The sequence below is a fragment of the Poecilia formosa genome, unplaced genomic scaffold, assembly GCF_000485575.1.
Source record: "Poecilia formosa unplaced genomic scaffold, Poecilia_formosa-5.1.2 Scaffold8, whole genome shotgun sequence".
NCBI lineage: Eukaryota > Metazoa > Chordata > Actinopteri > Cyprinodontiformes > Poeciliidae > Poecilia > Poecilia formosa.
This window is the reverse complement of record NW_006799947.1, coordinates 1,042,934-1,063,291: the sequence shown is the minus strand read 5'-3', so window position 1 is coordinate 1,063,291 and position 20,358 is coordinate 1,042,934. Positions and strand designations below refer to the sequence as shown.

The 20,358-nt window shown below is 38.7% G+C and overlaps 2 protein-coding genes across 2 annotated transcripts in view; one reads left to right on the top strand and one right to left on the bottom strand.

The window, feature by feature from the left end:
• Window positions 1-9,632, bottom strand: part of eipr1 (EARP complex and GARP complex interacting protein 1) — a 50,869-nt gene extending 41,237 nt beyond the window's left edge. Inside the window, exons 1-3 of the mRNA XM_007574769.2 lie at window positions 9,472-9,632; window positions 9,314-9,397; window positions 928-1,060 (exon numbers count right to left, since the gene is read on the bottom strand). Of these exons, the coding sequence (XP_007574831.1) occupies window positions 928-1,060; window positions 9,314-9,397; window positions 9,472-9,513 (259 nt within the window). The 5' untranslated portion in view covers window positions 9,514-9,632. The remainder of the gene's footprint in view (window positions 1-927; window positions 1,061-9,313; window positions 9,398-9,471) is intronic.
• An 80-nt stretch (window positions 9,633-9,712) lies between these two features.
• The window catches only part of trappc12 (trafficking protein particle complex subunit 12), a 28,734-nt gene continuing 18,088 nt past the window's right edge, over window positions 9,713-20,358 (top strand). The window contains exons 1-3 of the mRNA XM_007574782.2: window positions 9,713-9,801; window positions 10,829-12,125; window positions 13,051-13,167. Of these exons, the coding sequence (XP_007574844.1) occupies window positions 10,839-12,125; window positions 13,051-13,167 (1,404 nt within the window). The 5' untranslated portion in view covers window positions 9,713-9,801; window positions 10,829-10,838. The remainder of the gene's footprint in view (window positions 9,802-10,828; window positions 12,126-13,050; window positions 13,168-20,358) is intronic.

The following is a 20,358-nucleotide window of genomic DNA, read 5'->3' as shown; positions in this document are numbered from 1 at the left end:
AAAAACACTGGCATTAAGCCTATTTGTCAAATTAAAAAGAAACACGTGGCTGATGCTCTTGAGTGGTTTTAGACAACCTTGCTTTTGGAGTAATGGGCCAAGCAATCATTATAGAGAAAAGCCTGCTCACACGTTTTTGGTTGCCGCTGAAAGGCTGTATGGAAATGGTACAGTGACGCTCATGTGTATGCGCGCTCATGATTAAATAAATTTTATGTGAGTGGGTGGTGTGTGCAGCAGTGCGTGTTTGGCTGTCCAGAGCGGCTGTCACCCTGTGAGCTGAAGCGTGCCGAACTCGGCTGACACAGAGTGAAAGACGACTCTCCTTCCCAGAGGTACCCACCCCGTGTCCCACCTTCTTTTACCCCATGTCCCTGCTTGACATGGCTGTCGTCTTCAGTATGATGCTTGCACAGAGACTCTGTGTTTAGACTTGAAAAGGCAGTAATTGACATGTTTATTTTCTGAATCTAAAAATATTAGCTAGGCATTACTCTTTAAAAAAAAAAAAAACTAAAAAAAAACTAGGATACATGTCATCATGATGTTTAAACTATAATTACCGTTGATGGAAACTACATTTGTACCACTGTTCTGCTTGAATGAATTAAGTAAAAATTGCTTAAATAAGCTGTGAATTGACAGTCTTAAAACTCCTATTTAATTATGTACATTTACATTGTCCCCAGTCAACAGCAGCTTTAAGAAAAAACTTTAGGTTTACAGTCATGGAACATCTCCTGCTCTTGAACAGGCCCCGTTTATTGTAGAGTTGTTGCTAGCTCGACTCCTAACACAGCTGAAAGAGCAACTTGGCTACAACACACATGCACATTACAGATAACTGAGGTCATGCAATATAAGATTAACACAATACGAAGAGCATGGATGAAGCAAAAAGCAACAGATTGAAACTGTAGAACTCACTTTTGTTATAGCAGGTGGAAAGTACAGCCTTATCAGCAGGACTAGCAGCAATGTGCCATATCTCTCCAGCTTGGTGCAGGAGGACATTCTTATTGATGATGTTGTTCTCATCATCAAAGTCAATGATGTGGATCTGAAACAGAGGCAGAGGCAGAGGTGAGAGATGGGCTCAGAGTGACCAAAAAACATTGGCTTCACACACAACCCACTAAATGTCATTCACCTTCTATAATTCTAAAAAATGTCCTGTTTTATGCAATGGATGTCACTTTATTAGTTTTCTTCCCCCTTATGCATTTTAGAAAAGATTGAGACAGCAATATGCATGCTTTTGATGTTACAGAATCAAGGTGCACCAAAAAGAAATGTGCAAAAAAACTCATTAGTTGTTGGTTTTATTCCATAATATGTCATTTAAATGGGCTGTTATAATTCAAAACAACTTCCCTATGAGGTCTTTAAATGTACACTTGGATTAGGACATGTATTGTAATTAAACCTCAAGAGCAGATGATGATTTAGCTTTAATGGCACCATAATTTTATACGTCTAATTTGCTCCGTTTTGTACCAAAGCTTGTATTTATCTGGTCACTTATGTCATTAAGAAAACCATTTTATGGTTATTTCCTTTTATCATTTCAGACACAGAGCCCACACTCCCAACCTGACTCAGAAGCGCAAAGGCAGGCAACAACAAAACACGACTGTGCGTATTGTAGCCGGTTCAGGGTCTCCAAGAGGGCAGTTTCTAAACTGGCACCAGTGAAACACTGACAGCCACAGCATTCAGTTGAACAAATATAGATTAATTATTGGTTGAGTAAGTCATCTAATATCTTTTCATCTTTTGATTTACAAAAAGTGCAAATTTGAACTTGGTATTTTAAGGTGCTGTTTAATAAATGTAACGCTGCTTAGTAACACCATGAAAATATGATAAAATAAGATAATTTTGAAGTTTTGATATAAATGATCAAACATTTCACGTTTCTTGGAATGCAGTTCCCTCCTCCTAAACCATCTTCTTTATTGGGTGTGTGCAACTGTGGCATTGTATTTGTACTCATGCTGTTCTGCTAACATCAGAAAATCCAAATAGTAGTTTTTATATTAAAGCTCTTCATAAACTCTTCAATCGCATGAGTATCTCTGATTTAAAAGGATAAACTATTTTTTTAATGTCTCTGAAATCACCGTCTACTCCATCAATATAAGATAACTTCTCCTTCAAAAGAACCTCCAAGTCAGTTAATGACATCACCAAAATTATGTTATTTTTTCTCACTTGACACAACTGCTGCAAATTAATCAAACTTGATAAATTTCTCAAAATGTATTGTTTCCCAATTTTTCTGCTTAACTACTGTCCTTAAAGGCAAGTGATATGATGATTTTTGGCTTCATGATTCACTGCAATGCCAAATTCTGTTCAATTCAGCATATTTACATTTGGACAATTCACAACATCTCATCTTTATGCAACTAATTTCCAGCTATGCACAGAAACATGCTATAAGTCAAAATCATGTCAACATAATTAAACCACATAAGCAGGTTACATTCAATGAAACGGTGAAATTAAAATCTAAATACAAAATAATTGAATCCAGTTCATAAAGCCTGTTGGACAGAAGTGACCAAGCTAACTGCACCAAACCACTGAGTTTGATATTGATATGAACTATGTTTAAAGACCAACTTCTGTGTGATTTCACTAAAACCAAACGAGGACCAAATAGTTTATATAAAAGTTTGACCAAATATCTTTGGAGTCAATTTTTAAATCAAAAAGGATGTGTAACTATCACACATTTTAAAGGAATGCAAATATCTTCCAGTTATTTTGTTATCATTAACAGACTACTTGCATTATTTAACAAATATGGCTAAGGCAATGACCAGGTATTTCTATAAAAAAAGTGTTTCCTAAAATCCCACAGGTTTAGAGGGACATCTGGGAGCGTATAACTTGTTGCTTCTCTATTGTCTTCATGTATTAACGTTTTAATAACTTGGTAACAATAATTTCTGGGTAGTTTGAGTTTGAGAACTTCTGTTTTTTGTTTTTTTCCCCCTTCTGACCATAACAACATATTTACATATATTTCCAAAACCTAAAGCAGACAAAATAATTAGAACATTTTACAAACTTCCTGTAAACATCCTAATTAAGAACTTCTGACCCCAGATCTCTCCTTGAAGAGAGAGAGATTAGAATGTTCCTTGTATAATTACCCTGGAGAAGCATCCTGAAGCATCCCACAAAATCCTCTCCACCAAAGCTTTGACCAATATAAAACTCAGCTCCACTTCAGAGGGTTTAACAGATCAAGCCATTCTGAATGGGACACTTCACTCCATCTTTTATGAGCCCTGCAATGTTACTCGCATGGAAGAACTCCCATAAACTCATCCAGTCATGAGAAAAGCTAATGACTCAGTAGCTAGTAGAACAACCTTTGGCAGCAATAACTTTTAAGTAATCCTTTTCGGTGTGACTTTTTCAGTCTCCAACGTCATTGTAGAGGAAATTTTGGTCCACTTTTATGTACTGCGCTGCTTCAGTTCATTGAAGTTTGCAGAGATTTGTTCCTGTCAAAAATATCTTAAAGTCCCACAACATCATTTCAGTGTGGACTGCAAACTTTTCCAAGCCTTGGACCCCTCAATACAGAATTAGCTTTAGGCCGTGTACCTGTTTTCCAAACACAAAGACAATTCCACAAAATATTTAAAGAAAGACGAGTATTTCAATAAGTTATTTTAACTAGTAAAACACTGAAAAACATTACATTTTAAGATAAAAATTACAATACAATATCTATACTACATCTCATTTTTAATTAATTCAAAAAAGTACAGCTGATGTGAAGGGTGAATAAAATCTCTCGAATAAATCGTCATCACAGTATCAGTGTTGGAATGTGTTTTTTAACCACAGTATAGAACAATTTGGAGTGAAACATTGTCAGCTAATATATGCCAAGTCTTATGAACTTTACTTTTCCATGCTAATCTAATATTTAGCCATTTGGACAGAGTTTCTTGGAAGCAGATATTCAGCCTGGACAGAAATTACATTGCCCATAACGCTAAAGGTCACAAAGTGTTGGAAGCACAGATGAGACAGAGAGGATAAAAGAAGATAGGAACATGTCTGCAACTGACATTGTCACTATTATGTTTACTAATAACATGCAAGAGTTTTCAATCTCATTCAGCCCTAGCTGATGTTGACAAAGACATGGAAAGTCTTAGTTTGGATGCATTTATTGAAAATATTGGAAAATATAAATTCAAATCTTTCAGCTTTGCCAATACGCAATCAAAGATGATCAAGGGGAAATACACTTCGCTGCGCTATTCTTTTCTTTTTCAGCCATTTTGTTGTAGATTTTGGCCTGGAAACACAGACGAGTTCATGTTCAACGCAGAGACGGCAAGCTGTGGCTACATGTCAAGGACATGTCAGCAGCCGTTTGTCATCATGCTTAGCAGTCATATTGATTTTACACTGGGCTGTCCTAGACAAGCCATATTTGTTCAGTCTTTCTAATAACTGAGACTTATACAGTCTACGATCAAATTATCGGGTTTTGTTAAGAGTTTCTCTGACAATGCAATTAAACACACAACCAAAATACATCATACCACTCCTGGGAAACTGGCAGCTGTCTTAAATGCTTCGTGAATAACATCACTCTGCAGGATGGAGGACTTAAAAATATTCGAATGTGGTCTGGTAACCGTTCAGATGTTGATGAACAGCAAAAGCAGTTTCTTAGAGATCTTCATGAGCATTGCATCAAAGCAAGACCACTCAGTTTGATCACCACCAGCCTCTAACTGCAACTATGCCTCTTAAGAATCTAAGGAAGCACCAAGAGTATACTTAGATCAATGTTTTAATTTTGTTCTAATGATTGTAAAAAGTGAGATTTTCCAAATTATTTGTTATAAATTCTCAACTTTTTTGATTCTACTGAAGTTCTACTCGTATTTAGTTGTGACATTGTGCTTTCTTCTTTTTGCCCATCTCGCTAGGAAATCCTAGCGAGAGTTTTTTTAATTCTTATTATATAAATATGACTATTGTGGCTAGCATGCAGGACTACTTTAGTTCTAACACGCAATTTTTTTCAGCTTTAGTTTATATGCCTAAGTCACTCTAACTGTACATCAAAAAAGAATTGCAAATTAATAATTTTCTACCTAATAATCCAAAACAGTATACATGAACTGATGTCTCTCCTTGATCAAGAGTTTCCTTGACCTGAGGGGTTTAGCTGCACAAGCTCCACAAACTAAACTTTTATTCATAAGCAGTTAATGGGAACTCTTCTTTACTGAGCTGTTTTCATTAGATGCAAATCTATTCTGTGAGGTCCCTCAAGATTGTATACGGTTCAGGGCCCAAAATGCAGTAAAAACAGTGAGGGTCTCAAGGTTTGATCAGAGACTTAATGACAGTCTCGCCTATGAGAATGACACTTACAACACTTTGGGGGACCATTAATAGGGTTGCAGTGGACAATAACTCCTTGCAGGCACTTCCACTCCCCAATGTCTGCGCTACTTTTACGGGCTAAACAAGAGGAGGTAGATGGGGAGTAAGAGGGGAGGACAAGAGCACTGGAGCACCGGCATCCTTCAGCCTCCTCAAAGTCAGCTAGGCAGCTATTAACCTTGGATTGGACTGCATCAAGCAAGAAATTATTACGGCAAGTTATAATTTTATGGTGGTGGGGGAGAAGCACAAATAAATTCAGGCCGGTGGGACAGGGTAATTGGAGGGCCTGGTAATAGGGTCCCCCCCAAATGAACCTAGGTGTAAGAGGAGAGAAGTTCCAGTCCTCCTCCCCCAGGTGATTTATCCTTCATTCTTCCAAGCCTGGGGAGTGACTCATAGCCTTCAGCCACTTGGGCACTGAGCCCAGCACTTTTTAATTATGTGCCAGTGGTGGGAGGAATTAAAGCAAGGAGAAGGAGAGAAGGGAGATTTGTAAGAGGAGGGGGCAATGGAGGGATGAAGCCAAGTCGGCTTGTGGCTCCCACTTCACGGGCTTCACCACTAAAGCTCTTTAGCCGCACAGATGACAGTAAGCAGGACAGAGGAGTAGCGAGCGGGTGAGAGGTGCCAAGCTCGGCCGCTTTATCTCGTTAGCAGCCTTAAATGCCATGCCGAGGCGCCCTCCGATCTGTCATTTTCGACTATTGGTCTCTGAGGGATTTGAGAGGTGCTCAGCGAGTTAAGAGAGACATTTCCACCCTGCATTACGCTTAATGGGAGGTGGAGAGGCCAGCAGGCTTATGGATGCAGCAGAAGCTATCAGGGCTGAAATGCCAATTGAAAAAACATTTTTCATGCGAGTTCAAACTCACCTAAGTGAGCTAACCAGTGTTGGCCAGAAAACTTATGCAGAATGGAAAAGAAAATGAGCTTCATGAATAAAACAAGCCACACAGACTGGGCCCACGATTCAGCTGTAGGGTCATCTGAAAGAAGATGACCTCAAGGATGAATAATGATCCCCTTTAGCTTTTCAAGCTCAGGATGCCCTTTGACATCAGACACATTTAAATACATATTAACGACTGGTGGGTTTCTGCAAAACAACACGTTGTAGATGGGAGAAAATAGAGCATCAAGCAACTTCACTCTTTAAAATTCCTTCATTAGATTTAATGAAATGTTGACCGTTGTTTGCATGAGACTACCGGTGCCTTAGTTATAGCCGGTGGCAAATTTGAGGAATGTCACAGACTATATGTTGGCTTGTTAATATAACAAAGGAATCATGAATGTTAAAGTAAGGACATTACTGTACTCTACTTACTGTAGTCCAAAATAAGCAAGAACTTTAAGTTGTAACGCATTTAATGAAAATAAATATAATGTATATGCATGTTTTTAGGAACTAATCTAACAATCACTGCAGAGCAAACAAAAATAGTCAGAATGCTGCCTCTCTAGTCATTATTTATTTCTTAGAAGTCTTCTTAAAAGTAGTTCTCAGTTCCAAGACGTCGTCCCGTGACCAATGCTAACTCAAAACAGAGACAGATATTAACAGCTTTTATTTTCTCATTAATTCCTGTTCTTTACTATTGTTGCATGCTAATATGCTTTTGTTAATCAGTTAAATCCTTAATTGTGTCACACTTGTTGAATAGTTTGCAGGATTTTGGCTAAGAAGAACAACTTACTGATTTGAGCTTAAAAGACACAGAGGAAATATATGAAGCTACCAACAACGTGAAACAGGAAATCACACAGAGAGACTAGGACACATTGTCACCATTCCCAAAAGGCTCCGTATTAGCGTCGCTACACAGAACTTGGACTGAACCATGAAGGCATTCAGTGCCAGACTATTTTCACACTGAAGTCGGCCAGAAAATAGGCTCCCTCTTTTTAAGGCACACATAACGCTTCTTCTTACTCAGAGAGCTAATTATTTCTTCTCCTGTTTAGAGCCAACTGTTACTGTCATCTGTCTCCGTAATGACCTCTGCAAGATGTGCATGTACGCACATGCAGCCTTTCATTCTGTTTCCTTTACACACTTTTAGACACACCAACGGGTTTACAGCCCCAACAATCAGACAGAAACAGAAAAAAAAACAGATGAATGAACACAAAGGATCCTTTAGATCGTCTTTTACTGTAGACAGCACATCTGAAAAAGAGGGTGCACATATGAAGACAAACTGAAATAAATGATTTAAATAAATGGCATCAATTTCAATCAGTACAGGAAAAATGTATTAATTAACTATGTAGATGGGCATAAATTTAAAATCAAATTGCTTCCCAAAAAGATCATCATAACTGTAGAAGTTCTAAATATAAATATATATAAATATAGTTGTACTTTCCTTCTGTTTTGTCCCTGTACAGAAATTATTTATACACAATCTGACATAAACTGGATTTCAACAATGTAATTTTGTGCTATTTTAAGAGTGAAATTAGGCTAAAATTCACATCCGCTGTCTTAGTTTCTCTTTTTTAAGAAATGTTAAATTTCTTAAATTTAACATGAATCTTTGCAAATTATCATTTCAGGCTGTGCATCTACACCACAAAAAAAACAGAGCTACAGTTCCACTGCAACAGAATTTCTTCCATTATACCCTTCCTACCCTTCCAAGCAGCCTGTTTTCATTGGCTGCTTGGAACACTGAGTCATGTAGCAATACCTGTCCCCTACATAGTGTTGCAAGCTGCTGGTCAGCTGCCTGACTAAAAATCTGCAAGCTGCCGGTCAGCTGCTTGTCTGAAAACCAGCATACAAGAAATATGTCTGTTTAGAAATACTCAGTGTTGTGAAAAATGCAGAATATGGTAATGTGTAAACTACGAGAGTACCGGTTATTCTCATTCTACGTGGAAACGGGCCATTAAAGTGGTGCAGGACAGGTACGAGAACTCTGAGACACCAGTGAGGTGTGCTTTAGGAGTGACAGAGGTGGGACTTTATCAAGGACCTGCTCTATGTTCGTTCTTGTTTACTTATGTGATGGACAGACTAACAGATGTCTCGATGATTATTATGTTTACAGATGACATTGTGATCTACAAAAAAAGAGGACACATGTAGAAGAACAGATAGAAAAGTGATGGTATGTATTGGAAAAAAAGAGGAGTAAAGATTATATCTATATATAACTAATATCAAAATCAATAAAAGCTTCACAGATATATATTTTTTTTAATTTAAACAAAATTAAAAAACCCATACAACCCTGTCTTGTATGAATGGGCAAGGTTGACAGTGGCAGTTAATAGTGTGGAAAATATGCTTTTGTCATTGTTAGGGTTCCTTAGATGCTTACTGACTTACAAAGACAGGCCATTTTCTGATGGCCATGTTAACCAAAATAATGCCTCTTGACAGAGCTCAAACCATCTCAAACTGGTTTCTTGAACATGCTTCAATGGTCACTAGCTCTTAATCAAAAATCACCTTTGGATATGCAGCTGACAAATATGTAATAATGGGATACTCCGAGAAATGTTTCAAACATCTTGTTGACTTTCTCACAAAGAAGTAAAGCAGCGTTATGGGAGTAAGAATTAAGAGGAAATGAGTGTTCCACCTTTTAAAACAGGTGTATAAACTAGGACAATATCTCCGAGAAACAGACAGAAGAGAAAAATCATTCCATAAGTATAAGAACGATTTATGGGGCCAAACACAAGGAATACGACTCAACTTTAAAACCTAAGATGACACCAAATTATTTTGACTTTGTCCAAATTCATAAAGCAGTGTATAACTCTTATAACTGCTGCGTGTATCAACAATACCTTTAGTTTCCAATGGAGAAAATTTACTTTATGCCAAGTTTTCCATAAAAATGTAAAATTATATTCTTACTTGATTGTCAAATTTTAGAGACTGTGTACCCACGAGGAAGCGAATAGCATCAGTCTCAGCTGTTTGGGCCGTAAGTGCACGAGCCTGCAAAACAATAATAATATGTCAGTGAATAGGCGACTAGTAGAATTAGGCGACAGAAATCAGGTAATACCTACCTGAAACTCGAGACCATATATGACAGGGGCGTCGTCTTCCATCTTTCACCTTGTCGCCAATCGTTTCTTATCCTTTGAAAACCGATTCAATGAATAATTACCTTAAAAATAACTGCATTTGAACCGTGCAGCTAAAAACAAACGACAGTAGCATCACTTCCGTGATTTAAGACAAGCGTATAGTTACATTTCGTAAAAACAGCCTGACAACGTTGCTCCGCGCTTTTCATTTTACGTATAACAATTTCAAGAATAGTACTGTGTCATCTATGACGATGCTTTTTTGCGCGGCACATGCGCATTACGTTTTCATCCGTCAGTTGCATTGAGGTAAGAATATAGCAATGTGTTTTACCTTTCGGTTTATTTTCTGTATTTTAGTCTTGTCGGACTACAAATGCAATTTGTTGCGTTTATTGAAAAAGCGTCGGCGGCCGTCAGCTAGGGACCAAATAGCGGTTAAGTGAGGGTAAAATATGGTGAATAGCCGGCTAATGTAGCATTAGCCCAATTGCTATGTCAAGAGAGAAACACTTTGAATCATACCCGCATAACAACATAAAACAACGTACACTAAATTTACTTCTTTATCTGTATGTCAGTGATAATTATATGTTTTGTAGCTATTAGAGTTTGTACTGACAGGAAGTCAAGGTTTTCAACTTCCTGAAAGGAAAATAGGGAACATAAGACAAGGGAGCTTTAGGTTTCCTACCCACATCATTAATAATCTAGAAACTAGGCATATAGAGTTCTATGTAAACGTACTTCTCGTTAAATTCAAAGATTGTCAGAAAGCATATTTACGTAAAATTGGAAAAACGCATATTGCATATGTTACATACAGAGCGATACATTTAATTTGTTCTTTTGTCCTTTTTATGATGATTGTCTTTGAAAGCAAATGAAAACTTCCAAGTTCCGTTTTTCAGAAAATTAGAACATTATAAGACCAATACAAAAAGGACGATTTTTATTAAGAAATGTCAACATACACAGCCATGGAAAAGACTGGTGACTATACAGTTGTGCAGTGGACAATCAATGGCAAGGCGGTTAGACCACAGTTGTTTCTAAAGAAACAAGTTTATCACCTTGTGCTTCCTCCATGATTATTAGATGAACAGCCATTTAAGATTTAGAGAAAGTCATCCTTATTGGTTTGTTTCTTACTATTATTCTCATGCCTTTAGAATCAATTGGATCAGGATTTCAAACTGGTTATGTGGTTCTTAAACTGTGCAGAATTAAAACTATTTTTTGTATTCTTTAATAAACTGAATAAAACCGTATTTTAACATAGATGTTGTGATGGACAAGCTAACTTTAAAATTGTAATAAGTTTGCGTTTCTTCAGGAGCATTAAGATGGACAAAGTGGAAGCTCATGCCCAGCGGCCCGTGTCTTTGGGCATCACGGTTGATGATGAAGCTGCAGTTTCAGAGCCCGCTGCAGAAGCCACCAGTCAGATTCCCTCCGAAGATAGCATCCTTCCCCAAGAAGACAGCATCGATCTGGGCGGCACAGACTTTGTCACACCCCAGGGAGACAGCAGCGCCACACCCACTGAGAGCTTGATGGACAGACTAAATGATCAGATGATGGAGAGCGTCATGATTTCCGACTCGCCTAACAACAGTGAGGAGGACGACGTGGCTCCTATCGACTCCTATCTGGATGGTGGGGAGCCGGAGAATGCAACCCCTGGAAACATAGAGGAGGACAATGAAATTGGACAGAACACGACAGAGATTAAAGTTTCAGTGGACCAGCTGGAACAGGAATGCTCCGAAGAGGAAACAAAAGAGGGGGAGGCCGCACAACAGCAAGTCCCAGCTTCTGTCTCACCCCAAGGCGATACTTTGAGTCCAGCTGCTAATTCTGATGATGTTCCAGTAAGAGGGATTAGTCCTAAAGATGAACCTGTGCCAGTGTGCACCATATTCAGCCAGAGCACCCTGCCGAAGTCGTTGGTGCCCGACGGCTTCCAGCCTACCCTGATCAAGTCCCCTAGCTTTACCATGGGAAGTGCGGGTGGAAGTGATGAAGCTGTGACCCCCAGTAAACTAACTGCTCCCCTAGTTTGTCAGCCCAGTCCTAGCCTCAGTAAGTTCTTTGCTGACAACGGACAAGCCAATCCAGCCTCTGACTTCTTTGATTCTTTTACTGTTCCATCATCCTTTATTTCTGTCTCTAACCCCAACGCTGACCTTTCTCCTGGGGCTGGCCCGCCACCCATGCCTCTTACCCCTGAGCGCCAGCTCTCTTCAGCCTCTTCCATCTCCACCCCAGGAGCGCTTTTAGACTCTGCATCTCCCACGCCGAGCCCAGTGTTTGGCCCTGCTCCCACTGAACCGAACAGCAACTCCCAACCGCTTCCACCCCAGAATCTCCCAGCTCCGAGTCCGGCCCCGGCCCCCATTTCAGCCACACAGGCACAGCCCTTCAACCAGCTCCAAGCTGTGTTCTCAGGGAGCGATGACCCGTTTGCGATTGCGCTGAGCTTGAGTGAGGTGGACAGGCGACATGATGCCTGGCTGCCTTGTGAGGAGACGAGGAAAGTCTTGATATCTGTTGCCACCCAGCAGTACAGCACTGCATATGTAGAGAGCAACAAACTCACAATGCCTGGGCTGAAATTTGACAACCTGCAGGTAAAGCCATTTCAAACTTGTTTTCAATAATTGTACACATTAAATCAGAGTGACTTTTTATCTATAGATTCAGCAACTGTTTTCACATTGATTACTGCAAAAATTAGTAAAGGATCAGTCATTATTATTATTATTATTATTATTATCAACAGTCTCATATTTAATGAAATTAGCATTCGTTAAAATTAAGCATTCATACCCCTTGATCAACTTTCTTCACATTACAGCTACTAACCTCAATATTCTGGGATTTTCTGCAGTAGAACTGTGAAATGTTTGTTGTCTCTTTCTTAAGATCTAAGGATGTACTCACCCTTCAGCAGTTCACACGCTATTTTTTTTACCTTCACCAAGTACCATTTTTGCCCCCTTTCCTACAATGATTTTGTACATGTAAACAAACCTTTTTCTTAACAATGAACTTAAAGCATGGTTCATTTATTTATTTTTCAGGTATTTTCACAAATTACGGCACTCCTGCATTTAATGTTACATAATTGTTTAATGTTTTCTAAGACCTTTTATTACACCAGTTTCATTCATTTTGGTTCTGATCCTTATTTTACCTGCTGACACCTAGAAAAGGACAGATTACATCCATGTATTGAACCAAAGTAGCTAAACATTCTACTGCTGGTAGCTTTTAATGCATTGGAAATACAAATAAGACAATTATTTGAATAACTGGTTGATTGATTCATCCATTGTAAAGTCAAAAACCTGATCAAGTAATAGAACCATGGTATTTTTTTTGCAAACAGTTGGATGGACTCTAGATGCTTTCAATGTCCACAGTTGATATTTTTAGTAGCTAAGATATTAATGCTCGGGGTTTTGTGGACATAATGTAACAGTAAAAATAAGACATTGTGGGTTAACTGTAATCAGTATTGTTTTTTTTTGTTTGTTTGTTTTTTTGATGCAGGGAGATGCCGTGAAAGACCTCATGCTTCGTTTCTTGGGAGAGCAGGCTGCCATGAGGCGTCAGGTCCTCACCGCCAACTCTGTGGAGCAGTCCTTCATCGGCCTCAAGCAGCTCATTGTAAGTGGTTTACCATCTTTTTGTTTATGAACAATCTGTGAAGCGTCACTTCTAAAAAAGCTGAACATTGTAAAAAGGTTTCAAGTGAAAAAGTAGACTTGAAATAATTTAAATACAGTGCCTTGTGATAAAACAACACAAAGCAGTGTATAATAGTGAAGTGGAAAGACAAAATCTTCTGTCAAAAATCTTCTCATTTTTAAGATGTCTGCAAAGAGTTTCACAAAATAAAATGGTGCTGTTGGGGAAAAAAAAACTTGTTTTATCACAAGTCACATAAGGGACAAACACAAGGAAGAAGGTGCCCTGGTTAACTAAAGTAAACTCCATTTAACTCTGAACAAACTTTTGCCATAATGCAGAATGGTGGTGGCAGCATCATGCTGTGGGGATGCTTTTTGTCAGTCAGGATAGACAATTGTGTCAGAGTTGATTGGACGTTGGGTGGCACTAAATACTTTAGACGGAAGCAGAGCAACTTCTTCTCAAAGTACAGCTAGAACAAGACGGAATGGTTTAGCTCAAAGTATATAAATATGGTGAAATGGCGCTGTCAAAGTCCTGACCCAAATTGAGATTCAGTGGCAAGACTGAAAAAATGACGTTCACAGATGCTCCTGTTTAATCTGGTCTCATTCTGTTTCGCAAAACTGTCTTGACTTAAGCCAGCTTAAGTCAATATTCTTTTCTACCCATTTCAGGATAATGAACTGCCTTGTGTTGGTTGATCATAAAAAAATTCAGATAAAAATAAAAAATGTTAATATTTTATCAACTCTCTATTCTGTAGGTACACCTGATGGTCTGGAAAATAAAAATATTTAGCATTTTATTCAGATCTAATTTCGAGGCTGAAGTCTAATTATTTTTAACAGACAATTACAATCTTATTATCCTCCAAAATATTTATGTTCCAGAATGCAGGATGTTCTATAGGATCTCGTTTTTATTTGAAGGGCACCTTGAATTTTAATGACGTAATGAGCTGCCCACCTCATCCATCATATAATCTGTTAGCCAAAGAGACAAACCTAGATTGGACTTTGAAAAGTTTTGTTCCATGCTGCAGACTTCAGATGTTTGATTTGGAGAATATGCAAGTCTTACGTAAGGCTCCTCAATGAGCCCCGGTGCTAAACATCATTACTCAAGCACAGGAGCTGTCATGGAGCTGCACTTCACTTTCTGGAGGTAAATGACAAAGCTGCAGTAAGTTACCACAGCTTGGCATTCTGTGGCATCTATAGACTGTCTGACCTTTGGACACTCAGCCTGTAAACGTCAGTGATCCTGCTGAAACTGCCACCAGGTTTGGTCTCAGCTGACTGAAAACAGTGAATCATTCACCTCCTTTCAGTTCAGATTATAGTTCTTCATCTGCTGAGCATAAAAATGCGTGACTTTCTGTGTGACCGTGCAGTCTCACCTCATTCCTTTTTCCTGCTGCCGTCTATCCATTTTCCCACCGCCACCCCAGCCTTGATGCGTTCCCTCCATCACAATTCATGACCCACACATGACCCTGAGAGACAGTTGTTATTTAAGACATATGCACAGCAGCTTCAGCAGACAGTGTTATAGAGTGGGAAGGGAGGGGTGGAGCGAGGAGATGGAGAGGCAGAGATCCACTCGGCTCACAAGTTCTTTTCTCCTGCTGTGCCCATGTATTATGCATGGGACTGCTGTGCATATTTCAAGGGCCTTCTGGACTCGGTGTATATATAAACACACACAAGCTGGTACTTTCAGTTTCCCTTCCACTGCACTATATGGTGTAGGTGAGTGCATGTGTTTGAGTGTATGTGTGAGAGGATCATATGCCGTCTGCTGATTGGTGTGGGTGGCTCCCTGGAGCACCGGCTGAGCGAAAGGGGAGAACTGGGGAGCCGGTAAGGTAATGCAGCCCTACAGCAGAGATGGCAAAGAAGGAGAAAGAAAGTAGTGGTGTGTGTGAGTGAGATGTATAGAGACGGAGGAGGGCTTCACCTGGCCTTAAGCATAAACAAAGGTTGTTCCCGACAATATATATGTAGGGCTTATTGGACACTTTGATGCTACTTTATCCTAAAAGAAACTCATGAAAGTTTGCGGTTTTAAAAAAAACTAGGGCAGCTGTTGGAACTGTAAGATATATCATTAGCAAAATGTCAATGTAGCAGGGGACTGCTTGAAACTCTGGGGCCTTTAAAAGACATGCAAGTGGACTTTATTTAGTATTTCTGAAGGTAATAGGTTGAGTTGCATTTTATGCTGGGCTGTCATCCTAAAGGTTCTGAATACAAATTGCATCATTCTCTTTCGGCTTAACAGTTATGCACCACTTGGAAATAACCTATCACATGAAATCCAAATGTAATACATTAAAGTTTGTGGTTGTCAACGTGACAAAGTCACGTTGAAAGAAACATGAATACTTCTGCAAGACACTTCAAGTTGTCACAACTTGTTTTGTCAGGTTTAACATCTAATGTATGATTTAATGATACTTTGCAGCCTAAACAAATGAAAAAAGTAGTGTTTTTTAATTGTTTATAAAAAACATCTCAACTACTTGATACTACTTGGTTTTCACATTGAATCCGTTGGTGATGAACAACGGCATGGTATTAGCTATTAGCTAATAATTGACTCCTAGTTTGAAACGTTTCTTTCACAGTTTTAATCTTAACTTTGCCTTTAAGCATCAAAGATAAATCATGTTGTTTTAGGCTACTAATTTGATTCGGCATTACTTTGTGGCAGGGTTATTACCCACTAAGCTCGACCACATTAATAAAAAAAAAGCAGTATTCTGGAGACAATTGTGTTTTCTAAAAACAAGGGAATTCTATGTTTTCAGTAGAATTTTTATTATTAGTAAAAACCTCAGAAATAAAACTGAGAAAATGAGCTTGAAACTTTGAAAGTTTAAAGTTTGAAAGTTATTAAATTAATTATGAGTCAAACTGGTTGTTTGACCAGTTTCTATGGCTGATGAAAGTAGAATAAAAATAAAGTCCAGGTATTTGACGTTGCTTAAAATTGATATTGTTTTTAATAAGTCATTTTTGTGGCATTAGGATTATGCTAAGACATAAATCGTATGGTAGGTGGTGAGGAGCTCCAGAGGAGTAAGAGCCTCCAGTCCAGATGATATCATGGGAGTGAATTGTTCAGAGATCTTTCACTGTTTTGAAATTATTGCTGACTAAGCTACAACGAATTCAAGGCTCTCTATGAAATATGTTTGCATATATTTTTTTTTTTGTTGCTGAATTGTCAGGTTAGCAATAGTTTACTGTTTTTAAATTGTAAACTGTTGAATCTCAAAGAGTGTACTTTTTTTGATTGTCACTGATTAGACTGTGTTCCTCACAGATGTTTCCTTTTTGGGCTTATTGCCTGATCTGCCTCTAATTGGCTTAAATGTTTTCTTATCTCTCTCTATATGTATATTGATTGGTCTTGAATCTGTAACAAGCTGACTGTGGCATGTAGCCAAAATTTATCCATTTTGCCCAAATTAAAAAACTTAGAAACACCACGGAGTGCTGGTCTTCCAGGGCTCTTTTTTTTTTTTTTGCCTTTTTTTCTACCTTTTTTCACCCCAGAGTTGTGCATACTTTCCACTCTGACTGTTGAATGTAACTTGAAAGCCTTTGATTAACGTGGTTGTGTACAATTATTTATCTTCTCCATCTCTCCTGCTTCTCTCCCTCATTTTGTAACATGATCATGCACCCATAGCTTTAACTGACATATATTTTTTGAAATGCACAGGAAAAGGGTCTGTATAAAACACATATACATAGTTTTGTTGTCGATCCTCTAATCAAGATCACTTTCACTGATGTATGGATCCGACAGCTTCTTCTCCGTTTCCTGCCTTCTCTTTTTGAATTCTACTGATTTACTTACTAATAAATTATGAAATTTCTAAACTTCTGAGATCAAACAAGCTCGTAGATCAAAGCTGCCGAAGGTGATGTATCTCAAAGAGCTGGGAGGGAAGGTTAAAAACGAGAATATGAGAGGACGTGCACAAGCAAGCAGAACATGCACCCACACACACCATTACTCATACGCAGACAGGGAAATGAACATGTCAGAATGCTGCTGGCCGTTAAAAGCAGATTATGGGTCAAGACATCCAATCAATCATATGGTGCGGAAACATGGGACAGCCCCTTCTTGTACCTTCTACCTGCTCTTCAGATGTCTGATTGGACAGCCACATTCCTGTGTCTGACCTGTATTTACTTCATGACATTATACATTATCTGATGTTTGCCGTCAGCCGCGATCCTCCTTAGTTTATGGCATTTTGCTCGGGTGACATTAGTGCTCCTTTAATAGGGCTGCGTTCATGTGCGTTTGTTGCAGAGCCCCGCTATGAGCTGGCAGAATGAGTCATGCTGCAGAGTCTTGGAGAGACTGCACCCTATGGCACCATCAGTGCTCCCTTTATTCATATATGCACTCACACGTTTATAGCACACACAAAGATGTCCTAAAAACAGCCAAATATATATATAAAAAAACTGTAAAGAATAGTCAGTTTTCTCTTCTTTGGATACATCTAGAGGTTTGATTTCATAGACACAATCAGTTTCCTTGCAGATAAAATTTACACTGGAAAAAAACTTCACCACTACTTTACAGATCTGATGAGATGTCTTTGATGCACCTGCTTAAAGGAAAATAACTGCCTTCGGACTAAAAAGAAAAGCTTAAAACTATCACTACTGTTTAACTCTGGAGATGTTTTAAAGAATTTATTTCTTACTTACTTGCTTGCTTTTCTTTGTGACCCTTCTTCCATTCTTGTTTACTTCCTCCCTTTTACTTTCTCATGTCCTTCTTTCTTATATCCTACTCTCCTCCTTTGGGTCATAAACCCTCTCTGTCCTCCAGTCAGTTCTCACCCTTTATTTCTTTCAGTTTTTTTCAGTTCCTCATTTCTTCCTTTCTCTGCTTTTTCCTTCCTTCGTTGTACAGCCTTCTGCTGTTTTTCTGTCCTTCCTTGTTTCCTTCCTTATTTCCTTGTGTCCTTCCTTCCATTTATCCCACCTCCATTCCTAGTGTTCTTCTTTCCTAACATTTTTTCGTGTGTTCTACCTCCGTTCCATCTATGCCTTCTTGCTATTGTTCTGTTTGCCTGTTTGTCTTTGCTTCCTTATTAAAAGGAAGCAAATATATGTATTTCTATCTTTCATTCCTTCTTTTTGTATTTCCCGATCTCCTTCCATACATCTAACCTTGTGCCCTACCTATTTCCCTCTGACCTTCCTTGTGTCCTACAACCCCTTTTTGTACTTCTTCTTTTCAATCTTTTCCTTTTTTTCTTTTACTGTCATTTCCTCTCTCTCTCCTTTGTTCTTTTTTCTTTCTCTTGTCTTTGTTTCTTTTTTCTTCTCCACTTTTCCATCCTTTAATTTTTTTTTCTTCATTTATTGTGCCCGTACTTCTTCTCTGCCTTTATTAACCTTCCTTCTCTTCTTTCTTTCCTTTGTGCTGTCTCCATTTCTTCCTAGCTTTCTAGCGTCTTTCTTTGTTTCATTCCTTCCTTCCATCTTGCATCCAATTGCACACTTTGCCCACTGTAGAAATATATATATATATATATATATACATATATATATATATAGTCTGTAGTGAGGTTTAAAAAACTGAATCAGGAAACCTAAAAACTTTTACATGAAGCATTTATGTTGGAACCCTGTTATACATTTAGTCCTTAATTCAGATATTAGAAGAACTGTGAATATGCATTCAATTGTTCAATGTTTATAGGAAATAATTAAACAAAGCTTATATAAGCAAAATTATCCAACTGTCTGACCAGCAAGTGATTTAAAAAAAGAACTCTTAAGTGCATGTTTATTAGGTCCTTAAAGGATCTGTAGCTGTAGATGACACTGGATAATCTATGCACAGTTCGGGACTGCTTCTCTAGCCTTCTCTCTTTGTCTCCCAGTGACCTCAGTCTCCTCTCTTGTCCCGACTGTGGCGTGGTCAGCAGTGAGCTTGTCTCTGGCTCAGCACCACCCAGGGCTGGCCTCATCTGTCCCCTTCATTAGCAATCACCCACCTCCTCTCTTTCTCATCCCCTCTTTCTCCTACGTCTTTGTCTCTCTCCTTCTTTCCTCTTTGCTGCCCGCCAGAGAATCTAACCTCTCCTTCCTCCCACAGTTTGACGCCGTCTGGGCCGGAGGCCAGCGTGTATGTTTGTGTGTGTCATTTCGTGTGCAAGGAGAGAGCGAGAGAAAGAGAGAGAGACCCACCTCGGCTCGTTCAGACAGCCTCCTCATAATGACTCCAACGACCCAGCTGCTGCATTGCACTTTGATATCATTGCCCTAACCTTTACTTGTCATTATCATAACCTTTCTACATAGCTGTCATTTCCACCACTAGTTACTCTCACAGACTGGGGTCTGAGAAACGCACTGTCAGCTTTTGTTGCGCTGAAGGGCATGTTTAAACCTTAGCAGAAGCTGTTCTCACCTTGCTCTGTGTACAGTGGCTGTGGCCATATGATCCTTGTTGCAAAGTGCAGGTAGCCTTCACCCTGTTGCTTACCAACACAGTGCCTTCTGACATCTCAGGAGTGACACTGACAGAAATGGTTTAGAAAATGTTGAAGTAGAATATGACACTTTATGGCGGTATGTCACTGCCAGTATGCCGGTGTATGAGACCTACAGCCAGTGCTTCACATTTAGTCCCCCTGGCACAGACTACTGCACAATAGTACATTGGTTGAAATGACTGACGGAGAAGTCTGCAGCCTCAATCATATGTTGCCAAATTTTAAGTTGGCCTGCCGCTGGATTTTAACATCTTCCTCACATTGATTTCAATATGGTGATAAATGGCCCGTTTTACTAGAATAAAGAACGATGATAGTTATTTATTGCTATGATGCGTTTGCATCATACCACCACAAATCACATGTTTTTTTTATGTACAGTAGCTGTAATTTGTGGAAGTGCCCTTTCTTTTTAGGTAATCAAACCAACAACTCTAATTTAATGATTAGATTTTGTTTCAAGTTGTACAGCATTCTTAACATTCTTATGGTTTATACCATATAATATTTAGATCGTTTTATCAAGTAGGCTTTGTGCACAACTTAAAATTACATGTTACAAAATGTTGACAGAAATCATCAAATTCAGGGAATTCTAGTATAAATTATAATTTTTTTTT